The sequence below is a fragment of the Pipra filicauda genome, unplaced genomic scaffold (genome assembly GCF_003945595.2).
Source record: "Pipra filicauda isolate LSUMZ 115617 unplaced genomic scaffold, ASM394559v2 scaffold228_size1260155_pilon, whole genome shotgun sequence".
Lineage (NCBI taxonomy): Eukaryota > Metazoa > Chordata > Aves > Passeriformes > Pipridae > Pipra > Pipra filicauda.
Window position 1 is genome coordinate 953,757 of NW_024104341.1, and position 13,861 is coordinate 967,617.

At 42.8% G+C, this 13,861-nt stretch overlaps 2 protein-coding genes across 5 annotated transcripts in view; both read left to right on the plus strand.

Annotated features, from left to right (window-relative positions):
* Positions 1 to 2,743: 2,743 nt before the first annotated feature.
* Positions 2,744 to 9,999, plus strand: LOC113986306 (radial spoke head protein 6 homolog A-like). Its single transcript, XM_027717919.2, has 6 exons — positions 2,744 to 3,481; positions 3,987 to 4,221; positions 5,880 to 6,617; positions 7,720 to 7,861; positions 8,700 to 8,817; positions 9,436 to 9,999. Exons 1-6 carry the CDS (start codon positions 3,258 to 3,260, stop codon positions 9,656 to 9,658), a joined length of 1,680 nt encoding a protein of 559 aa, XP_027573720.1. The 5' UTR covers positions 2,744 to 3,257; the 3' UTR covers positions 9,659 to 9,999.
* A 930-nt stretch (positions 10,000 to 10,929) lies between these two features.
* The window catches only part of CENPE (centromere protein E), a 34,967-nt gene continuing 32,035 nt past the window's right edge, over positions 10,930 to 13,861 (plus strand). For all 4 annotated transcript variants that reach the window (XM_027717921.2, XM_027717924.2, XM_027717922.2 and 1 more), the window contains exons 1-4: positions 10,930 to 11,020; positions 11,247 to 11,338; positions 12,747 to 12,836; positions 12,915 to 13,033. In XM_027717921.2, the coding sequence (XP_027573722.1) occupies positions 10,965 to 11,020; positions 11,247 to 11,338; positions 12,747 to 12,836; positions 12,915 to 13,033 (357 nt within the window). In that variant the 5' untranslated portion in view covers positions 10,930 to 10,964. The remainder of the gene's footprint in view (positions 11,021 to 11,246; positions 11,339 to 12,746; positions 12,837 to 12,914; positions 13,034 to 13,861) is intronic.

Genomic DNA, 13,861 nt, shown 5'->3' on the forward strand with positions numbered 1-13,861 from the left:
CCTACAAGAATCTACTAATTATGCCCTCCTCTTAAGTGGGCTGGCAGCACACCTGACAGCCACTTGATGTATCAGGCTCTGCACAGAAAGCAACGCTAGACGATTTCTACTGTTGGGGCTGGAATTAAGTTAAATTTGCCTTGCCCACTGCACAGTAAAGATCAGGTTCACCTCAGTAGTTACAGGTGCTACTTATTGGTCTCGTGATGAAGTGAATCTTCTAGGAAGACACACGTGGGACCTGAGTCTGGGCTTTTCAATTCAATAGTTGCTTGAGCAGAAATCAACAGAGCACAGAACCATTGCCAGCTGAAAAGGGAAGCTCTATTCAGATTGCCTGTCATTCCCTTCCCAGTTCAAAAGCAAGCATGTTCAAAATTCACTAATGAAACTATACAAATACAACAGATGTCCAGTCCTATATGCAACCATACCACCTTTGGATCTCCATTTTGAAACCAGTAACAGGAAAGACTTCAGTTTAAAAAAAATTTAAAAAAAAAGGCTACTGAAAGCAGAATTGAATCCACAGGACAAGAAACCATGCCTACCTAGCCCCAGCAGAGACAATTAACAGCAGAGACAATTAACATATCTCCCTCGAAAGGAAAAACATTAATACCTTAGCTACTGTTCAGCTAATTAACCCATGCTACTGACAGTGATCATCAGAGTAAGATTCTGCAACAATATTGCACATATGCATTTCCTACTTTTCTGTATTGACGAAAGATCATGACAGCACCTTGCTGAAACATCTTTCTGCACTGATGTACTCTTTGTCCTGAGCCCTTGCAATATAGGTACCCCTAGTTTTCTTTATTTCCTGAACAAGATTGAAAAGATAAAGCAGTTTCCTCTCTTGAGCATCCGTTTCACACAGTATCACAGGTAGAAAAGTAACTTAATTCCACACAGTTTTTATAGAAGTAAATTACTCAACAAGTTTTTTCTCCAAGTATGAGATATGGATATCAAATCAAAAGGAATTCACAAGTAATTTGCAAGTACTGTACCGCCCTCTGCAGTCAATGTGCAAGTTCTGCAAAATGAATCTGAGCATATTCCTTGAAAAGATCAGTAGGTCAATAATAAAAATTCTACCAGTTGAAACTCAGCAGAAGCAACATTTTTATGGTAATGTCTTACTGGTTGGAATCACAGGAACACAATACAGAAACTTTTTAATTCTTCACATAAATGCTCTACCTATTAAAGAATGTGGAAAAGTATGTTTTGCTGCTGTTTCAGGAGTCAGATTCCTAATGATACTTTCTGGCATTTACTGTCCTGGAACTTGACAGAAGTTTGCCATGCCCCATCTGATAATTTTCTCTGGTTACTTCTAATAGATATCCAAAATAAACCAAATTTTTTAAAACTTACATTAACTGATCCAACAGTGAGAGAGAAGTATATTTTACAGTTTAGGTATTGCACTATTTAATACAACTTAAAACTTTAATAGGGCATTTTGCTGACATTTGTACAGCACTGTAGTGGGGGTGCCAGGTGCCCACCAAAGCTGCTCTATACTCCTTCTTTTAAACTAGAGAGGGGAGAGAAACCGCAATGGGTCAAGATAAGAGCAGGAAGATCATTCACCAATTACTGTCAGAGGCAATACAGACTCAGCTTGGGGAAATCAACTGAATTTATTACCAATCAAACCAGAGCAGGATAATTAGAAATAAAACCAAATCTTTAAAACAATTTAGTGTTCGAATACTCTTGCAAAATGGAAGCTACTTACATTACGGCCCTCTGCCTCCTTAACTCTTCACTCTTGTGACCACTGACAGGACTTGAGGAAATGGCATGAAGCTGAGTCGGAAGGTTTAGTTTGGATATCAGGGGAAAAGTTCACCCAGAGGGTGGTTGAGCACTGGAACAGGCTCCCCAGGGAAGTAGTCACAACACCAAGCCTGACAGAGTTCAAATAGTGTTTGGACAATGCTCTCAGGCACATGGTGTGATTCTTGGTGTGTCCTGCATAGGACCAGGAGCTGGATTTGATAATCCTGATGGGTCCCTTCCAACTCCGCATATTCTACAATTCTATGATTAACACTGACAGCACTGCATGACAAAACTGCTTCCTATCAGAGCACCTTCATTCTAACTTAATTTACACCTGCTTTTCCCCCCTTGAATCTTGAATCTTAAATTTTTTTAAGCAATTATCAGATTTTACAGTATTTCTCTTCTCCTAAAAACTTTGTACCTCATGAACTGCATGATATATCACTACTAAAAGGCACATGAAAGCAAAGAAGGCAAACTAACATCCTTTTAAAACAAAACTCAGATTTGAAGTTCCACTCTTCTGCTCTCAGAGAGCATCTGAAAGATCCTCATACCACAAATGTTCAAGGCAAAGCACTAACAGCACTTCACGGTTTCATAGAATCAGACTGGTTTGGGTTGGAAGGGACCTTAAAGATCACCTAATTCCCACCCCCCTGCCATGGGCGGGGGGGAAGGGGGGGGAGTGTCACTAGACCAGGTTGCTCAGGGCCCCATCCAGCCCGGCCTTCAACACTTTCCTTTCACCGGGACCCCCGTGGTTCCGCTGGGAGGGAAGCGCTTGAACACCGCTGTGGAAGGAGTGCCAGCTGGGGCAGGTGGCCGGAGTTCCGCTCCCTCCCGGCGCCTCGGCCGCGCCCGCCACCCCGTTCCCCCGGCGACGCCCCGCCCGCTGCGCCGCCGGCGCGGCCGTTGCTGCGGCACCCGCGGGGCGGCGGCGGCTGAGGGGCTGCGTGTGCCCCGGGCCGGCCGGACAGCACCGCACCCGCCGGGCTCACAGGGGGCCCCGCCCCGGGCTGTGCCGTGGGAAGGGCAGGAGCGAGGCCACCTGTAGCACGGACACAAGGCCCCCGCCGGGCCGAGCCGCACGCTGCCACAGCGGGACCCCGGGCAGCCGCCCGCTGAGACCCTCATCAGCCTCAGCGGGAACCGGGACCAGCTCCCTAGGAATACCGAGAGATAAGGCAAGGGGCTGAGCAGCCACCAGGACCGAGGGAGAGCATCTCTCAGCCACAAGCACCCCTCCAAGCACAGGACAAAAAGGGAGGTGTCGGCTAGTGCCGTGCACCGGGACAAGGACCGTATCACTCGCAGAGCCCAGTTCAACACCTCCGTCATCCGCGGCCAGCAGAGCAAGCCGCTGACAAGCTGCAGGGGCCAGAAAGAAACATCAGTCAGAGATAAGCGCTGGGACGAGCCTCCCATCAGGCCCGGGGGGGGCAGGCAAAATCATGGATCAGTCGCCAGGATTAAACCCTTCCCAGGGTGCTGATCACACATATGCCTATGAACGTGGGCATGGCCCTTATCAGCCACACGAACCAGGTTATGGTCTTGATCAGCCAGATTACAGCCCATATGATGATCAGATACCCGATCCAAAAGCCCGAATGCTGGCAATCCAGAATGCAAAAGCCTATTTACTGAAGACCAGCACAACATCTGGCCTGAACTTGTAAGTATGAAAAAGAGTCAATCAAAAATGGTAGGAAGTATAAGTGGAGAGAAGATTAGTGTTGGTGAAAGGGCAAAGGGTTATGTTAAGAAAGGGAAGGATACCAGGGAGGTATATACAGAATGGGACAATATGTTATAAATGCAACATTTCATCACTACGTGATACTTGCATGTGTCCAACATCTTTCAGAATCAAAATTCCTAAGGGAATTTTATAGGGAGTCCAAAAAGAAATTGATTTGATTAAGAGCAAGTTTAAATTCAGCTTCAGTTCCTAAGATGGGGGGGTATATACAAAAAATGGAAGATGAGACTGCTCCCAAGTATAATCAGGCTAGTTTTAAGTCTAATTTTTCATAATGCTCCATGAGCGCCTTTCTTCTAATTATTCCAATGACTTCTCCAAAGTTCCAGATGATTAGCTTCTACTTCAGATATTAAAAGCATAATATTCTGACATAATTTTTTGTAGTTGGCCAACAATATTTACATTTATATGACAGATACGATCATCTTGCTAATGTGCTAACAAAGATCCTGGATGAACAGCCCACAAATACAGTAGACATAATTGAGAATATCAGCAAGGATGTGAAGTGGGCTCGATTTCAGAAAAAAATGGACACTCTTCGAGACGAATATGAGATTCCTCCAACATATGAAGCTGCAGAAAAGTGTAAAGCTTTGTTCATCAAGGAAAATGGAGAAGAAAATGAAGAAATAATAGAAGAAGAGATAGTGAGTTATTATCAGAGTGAAACAGATTACCCTCTGTATCAGGGAATGGGTGGGTGGATGGTGTGAAGAGAAAGGGAGGAAGTTGTGGTCTCTTCTGTAGCGCTGCCTCTCACGAGCATATAAATAATTGCAATCACAGTATCATGTGCCCTCTCCGTAGCTGAGCTGGTCCCATGTCTAGCTGTGAAGAAGAAAACCCATCCGGTTACTTAGTTGGGATTTTTCCATGTAGTAAATCTACTATCCCCAGCCTTTAAAATTGTGGATGTTCTAGAGATGATGAACAGAAAGTAAAGTTTATAACATCTCCCATATGCCAGTTCAGCATGGAATATTGCTTCCAAGTTTCTTTTCTTTATCTAAAAGGGACATTTCTTTATCTAAAGAGACCATAATATTAGACGCCAGTTACAGAATACTGTGCACGGCTGCTAGTGTAAAACAGAGAATGCAGAATTTTGTGATCTTTCCAGCTCCAACTGTGGTTCCAGTCTGTCCTTCTCCAACTGAAACAACATATGGTTTTAATGAAGAATTACTAGACTTGAAAAGCCCCTTCTTAAAACAGGATTTTTCATTATTCAGTTGCATATATTCAGAAGCATTTGTCCCTAATGAAAAATTAGAATTCTTATAACGAGAATTATAAGAATATAAATGAGAATTCATATAATAACCAAGGGAAAGCAACCAACAAGATGTTGATTTTCATATTAGGTTACCAGTATATATTCAAATGGATTGCCATTGCAGAGTAGAAATACCAACAACAGAAGAGATAGTCCTTCATCTTTTCCGTAGTCTATTATGTATCTTACAGTAACAATATAGGATAGAAAAAATGGCAAAAAAGCAGGTTATTTCAGAAAAGAATTCTGAATTTTTCATACTCCTGTCAATCTTGCTTTGATATAAGAAACTTGGAAGGTCTAAAGAAATTCCATACGAAGCTAGCACTAATTCCTCCAAATTCCCTATGCTGTCATGTCCAATTTCTAATAACTCTGTCTGTGTTATATGATCACGTACCCCCATGAAATGAGAGAAGGTTAATAAAGCGAATGGAAATACTTAATTAAATCATTACTGGACTAGTTCTGCTTCCACTGAAGCCAGATGGGGTCTTCCTATGGACTTCAGTAAGAGCAGGGGGCAGTATTTTAAAAAATGCATGGAGCTGTATGCCAAGGTCTTCAAATAAACAGCATTCACTTCAGAGAAATATTGCTGGTCTGGTGGCTCAATATATAAAGTCTGTATTATATTTTCCCCCAAATCCATCTGTCACAAATAGAAGGAAACACAGTGTCACTGTTTACAGGCCTCTTAGCTGACATGCCCTAGCACTGAAGTCCTTTGTAGATTCTGTGTAAGAATTCTGACTTTCCTTATGTTGCCGTAATTAGGAGTTTGAACTTTTAAATCCTGTGTTCTAAAAGCTGCAGTTCATCTGAGTTTTCTTCTTTATCCTTAAAAGGCATTTTTAATTTTTCTAAATGATAGTGAAAGATGTAGTGAATGAATGTCTGCAAAGCACTTTGAGAGAATGAGTAGCACTACAGGAAAGAGAAGTATAATGTTCAGTACATAACATGTTTAATTTTTCAAATAGATAATTATATTATTCTTTAGCTCTAACTCCAAATCTTCTTTCCCAGGGACATTCCCCTCTACCGAATGTAATGGAAACAGCCTTTTATTTTGAACAGGCTGGAGTTGGCTTGAGCAAAGATGAATCCTATTACATATTCCTTGCCCTTAAAAACCTAACTAGTGTTCAGCCAATCCAGACCTGTCGCTTCTGGGGCAAGATTTTGGGCCTGGAAATGAACTATATTATAGCAGAAGCACAATTACGTGAAGGGGAAGAGGAGGAGGAAGCAGGAGAGGAAGTTACTGAGGAAGAAGTGAAAGGGATGGATGAGGTCGAAGAGCAAGATGAGGAAAAAGAAAAAGAAGATGAACCACCAAAGTCCACCTATAAACCCCCACCTGATATCCCAAAAGAAGAAAACGGGACTGGGGCTAATAAATATGTCTACTTTGTCTGTAATGAGCCAGGCAAACCCTGGGTGAAGTTGCCTCCAGTGACACCAGCCCAGATTGTCTGTGCCAGGAAAATCAAGAAGTTCTTCACTGGTCGGCTGGATGCTCCTGTTGTGAGCTTTCCTCCTTTTCCTGGAAATGAGGCCAATTACCTGCGTGCGCAGATAGCTCGAATCTCAGCAGGAACCCATGTCTCTCCCACTGGATTTTACCAGTTTCCAGAAGAGGAAGAAGAGGAAGAAGGTGGGGACACATATGAAGAAAATCCTGAATTTGAGCCTCCTGCTGTGGCTGAAATGGTGGATTCTCTCTCCACGTGGGCACACCATGTAAAGAATATTCTGAAGCAGGTATGTGCTCAGCAGGTATGTGCTCACACCGAGCACCATTCGGATACCATTCACACTGCAGTACTTGTACAGTACAGAATGTCAATGACACTCCTCACCTGCACCTTCAGACTATGGTATTGGACTGCAACGTTTTTATACAGAAGATATATTTTATATATAATATGTAAATATCTTGCACATGTACATATATATATATATTTAGGAACCTTCTAGATTTAGTACTTTTTTCAATTATGCGTTCTTGAGGTTGAAACCTATCTTTAGATAACAGTATGGAGTTAGACCCTGATAACTGTGATTTCTGTTAATCTTCTGTATTAGGTTCTCTGCTTTGATATCCTTACTTGACAAAAATGTTTAAAATTTTCCTTTCTTGGGTAGGATGCTAAAATGCAGATAGCTTTTGATTGTATGCTAAATTGAACTTATTTGTTGTTTTCTTCTTTTTGTTTTATACTTTCTGCTGTAAAACATGCAAGTGAAAAAGCTTAAGAGCATGTGCTATCAGGCCTGTGCTAGAAAGAGGTATTACTAATTTGATGATCATTGCTGGATGGTTGGCTGGCCAATCTACCAGTTCAAGAATGCTAGTGTAATATAACAGCAAATGGTAGGAAATGAGGTTTAAACTTACCACCAGCAAAACAACAGTTGTAAAAAATAAAGTTTATATGCACTAGAGTCTTAAGAACACATTCCTCTGACTGGTAGCTAAATAACAAGGTAGATTTTAAAGGAAGAGGTAAAGTCCATACGTTACGCCTCTTAGTTTGCAGTAACTGGTAGTCTAGCAAGGATATAAATGAAACTGATCAGGAACTGAAGACTGCAAAATCACAAAAAACTAATGGCAGAGGTATAAGGTTATTCTGAAATAGTAAGTAGGGATGAGTGAGGAAGGAGAGAGGAAAGAGGGATATAGGAAATGCTCTGCCAAGAGGATACAATATTCTGCCAACAATATATCGGTTATGGAATACATATTTTTCTTCTCCCTACCCCTTAACTCTGTGTGTGTGTCTGAGCCAATTGTTTTAACTGACTTGCATTCTTTCAGTGATTGTTACATGTATTTATTATTTTTCCGTATCAATTGTAGGGTCGCTGCGTTTGGATTAATCCTCAAAAATTAGAGGAAAAAAATGAAGAAGAGGAAGAGGATGAAGAGGAGGAAGAGGAGATGGATGAGCAACAGGCAGAAACAGGACCACCCCTTCTTACTCTGCTCTCTGAAGATGAAGGTATTCTTCATGGAACATGAAGTTTTTGATAGAGAGCCACTAGGAATGTTGGCATTTAGGTAGTAAATATTTGAAGTTATAGGACTCTGGCACTTTTTGGAGGAATATAGTTTGCCCCTGTGGAGTAAATGCATTCTTTTAGAGAATCAGTCAAAAGCAAAATGGTTAACAGTATTGACATTAAAACTGAAATAATCAGGTTTACTAGGTAACAATCTTGTTGAGATTAAAGGGAAAAAAATAACTTAGACTTGTCAGGTTATTGCACATTCAGGACAGCTGAAATGCATTCAGCTATTTTTACCTCATCTTTTTAGGGCAAAAAAAAAAGTGTGTGTGCATGTGTAAATAAATTAATTAATTAATATGTACACACATACACTGATGTTCGGTATTTGTATAAACATTTAGATGTTTTAGCATATTACTGCAGCAAATCATGGGAATAAGGGAGCCTGAATATTAGATTACATCAATATTAAATTATTTTCTTACTCTCTATTCTTTAATGGAGGTGAAATATAACTATATAATGTATCCATAAGTGCTAAAAAGTCCTTGACAAAAGAAACCATGGTTAATGCTACTGAATTTGAGTAGCACTCCTGTGGGTCTCTTAGAATTCCTATGCTACCTGCTCATACATTCGAGCCACTTGTTCAAATACAGTTTATTGTTTCTGACTTTTGGCTCTTCTAACATGCAACTTAATATAACTGTTGCTTGAATTCTGTAAGTCTTTCTGTAATTCTGAAAATCTTGTAGCTCAGTCTTAAATGTTTTGTAGAGGCTTCTAAGTGCGTTTATTCATAGACAGTGTGTGTTTGGCTGCCTCCAGGAATTAAAGACATCCCTGCTTGGACAGCTCAGCATTCTACAAACCTGATCCCACAACACTCTGTTGCAATTATCCAGTCTAACCGGTGGCCTGGAGCATATGCCTTTGCATCTGGCAGGTGAGAATCTAGTTGACATGGTTACAACACAGACTGTATATGCTACACACAGGCATCTGGCAAAGTTGCTTTATTATTAATTCATTGACTGAATTCTAACTATTCCGGAGACTGATGGAGAAGGCCACTTGAATGTGCACAGCAACAGTAAATATTTATTTAAGAGTGAAAACAAATAATCATTGGAAAGACTGGTATAAAATTAGTGGATGTAAATGTCCAGTTAGTATTTGGGCACAGTCCTTGATTTAAAACTTGTGTTCTTGGGTCTGTGGTACTTTCTACAAAAACATCTACATTCTGTGGTTCTAATGTTCGTTTGTTTCCACTACAAATAGTGCAGTCATGACCTCCACCTGCTTTTAAAAAGGCACTGGAGTTGGTGTCAGAAGTGGCGCTATGTTGTTGCCTGTGAAGTTGGAGTCATATTGCAATATAGTGCAGTGACACTTCATCATTTTAATCAACCATTAGAGCGGTTAAAAAGGGTGCCATCTTTTAAATTATTCTGTTATAGGATATCTGTAACTTTTTGTGCAGCAGAGTAAGGAAGCCTGACAGTATCTCTGCTGATATTTTGTCAGGGGCTGAATGTTTTCTTTCACTTCTCTTTCTCAGGAAATTTGAGAACATCTACTTTGGCTGGGGTCACAAATACAGTCCAGAAAACTACACTCCCATCCTGCCCCCACCAGTGCAAGAAGAATATCCCAGTGGTCCAGCGATCACTGAGGCAAGAGACCCCACTCTGGAAGAGGAACTGGCTTTCAAGGCTGCGCAGGAAGCTTTAGCTGCAGGTGAAGAAGAGGAAGAGGAAGAGGAAGAAGAGGGGGATGATTAAAATGTGGGGGACAACATTGTTTTAAAACTTTAAACGTGAATAGTATTTTCATGATGTAGTCATTAATTTGTTGACCTTAAAAGAAATGCAATTGGAGCATACCTTCTTTTTTGATTTCTCTAGGCTTCTCTTTGCAACTACCTTCCACTCCTTCTCCACCCCTAAAGCCCTTCATGAAGACTGTGCAATGAATGACTTAGCCTTTTTCTTAGATGACTGTGCAGTCTGCTTGCTAAAATGATATTGATTTAAACTAAGAACTGTAATCCACCAAATGTTCACACTGTTTTTCTAACCCTCACTTCAGTACATTTTAAATAAAAAAAATTATAATCACATAACAATGTGTGAAATGTGTGCTTTTGTGTGTGAAAGCATACTGTTTAGATTCAGTAGACAGCTTATCGAGGTACTGGCCAAGTGCATGATGACACTGATCAGCAGCACTGCTGAGGCCGCACTTCGAATCCTGTGTTCAGTTTTGGGCCCCTCACTGCAAGAGAGACATTGAGGTGCTGGAGTGTATCCAGAGAAATGCAACAGAGCTGGTGAAGGGTCGGGAGCACAAGTCTGATGAGGAGCGGCTGAGGGAGCTGGGGGTGTTTATCCTGGAGAAAGGAGGCTGAGGGGTGACCTTATCTCTCTCTACAAGTACCTGAAAGGAGGTTGTAGCCAGGTGGGTATCAGCCTCCTCCTCAGTTACAAGCGATATAAGAGGAGCAAACAGCCTGAAGTTGCGCCAGGAGAGGTTTAGATTTGGATATTAGGAAAAATTTCTCTATGGAAAAGGCTGCCATGGATTGGAACCGGCTGCCCAGGGCAGTGGTGGAGCCACCATCCCTGAAGGTATTTAAATGACCTGTAGCTGTGGCATTTCAGGACACGACTTAGCAGTGAATACGGCAGTGCTGGGTTTACGGTCAAACTCGATGCTCCTGGAGCCTTTTCCCCAGGGCAGCCACCCCTCCATCCCCGCACCACGGCCGCGCCGGCGCGCGCCGCTCGCATCCCTGGGCGGCACCACCACAGAGCTGCCGGCAGACGGGAGGGGGGGTTTCACGGTAGAGCTTAGGGGCTGATCAGCCTGTCCCTCACTGCGCTTTCCTTGCCCGTCTCCCTCGCTCCTTCCCCCCCCCCAGCTGCTGGCGAGTGGTACGCTCCGCGTGCGGCTTCCGTCGCACGTGGGCCAATAGGGAGCGGTCTCTGGAGCAGTTCAAACTGCGGTGGCGGTTGGGGCGGGCCGTGCCTGTCCAGAGCCGTGTCGGGTCCCTGTCCCGGTTCCCGGTCTCCCTTGTCCCGGGCGGGCATGGCGGACGAGGGCGCGGTCACGGTCTGCGTGCGTGTGCGGCCGCTCATCGCCAGGTGAGGCTCCGGGCAGGCGGGAGGGGAAGGCTGCAGCGGCGTTTACCCCGGAATGCTGCCATACTCCTCGCACCGTGAGGGGGCCGGGGCAGGAAGACGGTGTCTATCCCCGTGGCGGAAGGAGGGTCCAGATCCCTCCGGGGTAGAGGGTGTCGCGGTCAGGGGTCCGTGTTACGGGAGCAGAGCCCTGGCCCGATGAAGGTAACAGAGTATCTTCTTCTCTTAGAGAAAATGCTTCAGGAGATAAAGTGTCCCTGCATTGGAAGAGCGAAAATAATACTGTTTCCGACGTGAATGGTACCAAAATATTTAGTTACGGTAAGAATGTGAAAGCAATTGCTTTGCTTTGATGCTTATGCGGACCTCCGCTACTGTACTGCTTGAACGTGTCGACGTGAGTGCCCTGAGCTTCCTGCAGTGTCCCTCAACTTTTCCAATTTCATAATTCTGAAGCAATGTCGTGGAGGCACAGAGGATTTCTGGTTTAGGCAACACTGGGAATGTGCTTTTGAAGTCAGCTTCCTGGTGGACGTTGCTTTCTCTGTTCTGATTTATGCTCTAATGGCTTTGGAACACATGAACTCGATTCTTTTCACATGAAATCCAGTTACAGACTAGACCAGGGCTAGTCCAGAGCATTTAGGGAGAAGGGGGTGGGGGGTAGTGAGTTGACCGTGGCTGGTTGCCAAGTACCCACTAAAGTCACTCTCTCACTCTCCCTCTGCAACTGGACAGAGGAGAGAAAAAAAAACAGCTAAGGATTCTTGAGTTGAGATAAGAGCTGGGAGAGGTCACTTACTGATTACCTTCACGGGCAAAACAGACTCAAAGTGGAGATATTAATTGAATTTATTACTAACAGGATCAGAGCAAAAGAGTGAGAGGTAAAATAATCTAAAAAGACCTTCACCCCACCCCTGCTTCCTTCCGTGCTCTCCCTCCTCCCCGCCAGTATTGCAGGGAGACAAGGAATGGGGGTTATGGTGAGTTGTTGTTTCTGCTGCTACTCAGGGAGAGGAGTCCTTCCCCTGCTCCCATGGGATCTCCCACAGGACACAGTCCTTGATGGACCTCTCCAGCATGAGTCCATCCCTCAGGCAGCAGTTCTTCATGAAACTGCTGTCCCGTGGGTCACTCCTCCATGGGGTGCAGTCCTTCATGAATGAGCTGTACCGACGTGGGTCCCCCACAGGGGCCACAAGTCCTACTTGGGAAAAACCTGCTCCAGCATGGGCTTCCCTCTCCACGGGCTGCAGGTCCCCAGCAGGACCCTGCTCCAACCTGGGCCTCCCACAGAGTCACAGCCTCCTTCAGATATCCACCTCCTGCAGAGTAGGCTCCTCCATGGGCTGCAGGTTGATCTCTGCACCCTGATGGTCCTCCATGGGCTGCACGAGGACAATTAGCCTGTCTTGTCTGATTTACAATCCTCAGAGATAAATTAGCCATAACTATACTAAATAGGATGACTGTTTTAACTGTGTCCTCCATTCTTACAGTCATCTGTGCATCGCATCTTTCCTGGTTTTGTGCTTAATATTTATTTTAAAATAAAATTCTAAAAGCCTGATTAGTAGTGCCACAGTGATATTTTATGTTTGAATTACTCTACAAACAGTGATGCCTATTTATTGGATTTGAAGTCAGTGATACTGAGTAAGATGATAGGTTGGTTTTGACTTGCAATACAAGGGATTCACATGCTTTATTTTAATTTGTTTTTAAGATCGTGTCTTTCACTCCAGTGACAACACTCAGCAGTTATATGATGGTGTAGCTGTTCCAATTATACAGTCAGCTGTGCGAGGTTATAATGGTAAGTTTTAAAACTGTGTTTAAATCCTGTTTGTAAACTGTTTTAGAAATAGTTGGTAAAACTCTACTATCGTTCTAGGCACAATTTTTGCTTACGGACAGACTGCTTCAGGGAAGACTTACACAATGATGGGAAATGAAGATTCTGTGGGCATTATCCCTAAGGCAATTCAACATGTTTTCAAAATTATTTGTGAGGTGAGCAATTCCATTAAATTGAAGTGACTGAAAGGACTAGTAATATTTGTGATCATTACATAAAAGTTTATTTTAGTATCAAGGAGCTTATGAAGGAAGTGAATTTATATTAGACTATATGTTGCAGTTGCTTTGCTAGCCCGGAAAAGATGAGTGGTTTAAAACAAAAAGCTAATGGGACTTTAGTTGAAATTAAATAAGAGCAACACTGATGAGGGTTCTTAAACTTGCAAATATGTTCAACATTGATTACAAGTATAAATAGATGCTCACTTTTTCATGTGGTAGATAAGGTAACATGAAGCTTTGTGTTTATTCTGCTATTTTAAAAGTCTAAAAAATTAACAGCAATAAAGACTTTTTTTTTGGTGGGAAGAATATGACACTATATTTACTTATTTCAGACTTACAAAAGAATTGCTAATTGCTCAAGGTTAATAAAAGTAAGGAGAAGGTGTAAGTTAAAACAGTAATTTCTAAAACATGATTTGTAGAGCGCTTACTTCTGCCTTGAGGGTATCAGGTAATCAGTTAAGTGAAATGCTCTCTGCTCCTTTAAGGAGGTGCAGGGTACCTTGGGAGGTTTATGAAAGTAACTGAAGCCAAGAAAACTTTCCCTGAGTCCATTGTGCAGCCTTTTCTCACTCCAATATTCTCTACCAGGGAGGTAGGGGAAGAAGCAGCAGCAAAGTAAATCCAAACAAGCAGAGAGAGAAGACAGGGTACACAGAGAGGAAAGAGCCTCTCTGCGTAGGAGGAAATTGGTTATGAAAAGGGTATTTAAGTGGGAAAACCATTCTCATGCTTCTGTGGGGCAGTTATCTTAAT

What these genes read in the sequence shown, in the direction of transcription:
- LOC113986306 (XM_027717919.2), top strand. Translation starts at nt 3,258, where the DNA reads ATGGATCAGTCGCCAGGATTAAACCCTTCCCAGGGTGCTGATCACACA. An exon ending in TAAAGAATATTCTGAAGCAG is followed by an intron (nt 6,618 to 7,719) that starts GTATGTGCTCAG and finishes TATCAATTGTAG; the next exon opens with GGTCGCTGCGTTTGGATTAA. An exon ending in TCTGCTCTCTGAAGATGAAG is followed by an intron (nt 7,862 to 8,699) that starts GTATTCTTCATG and finishes GGCTGCCTCCAG; the next exon opens with GAATTAAAGACATCCCTGCT.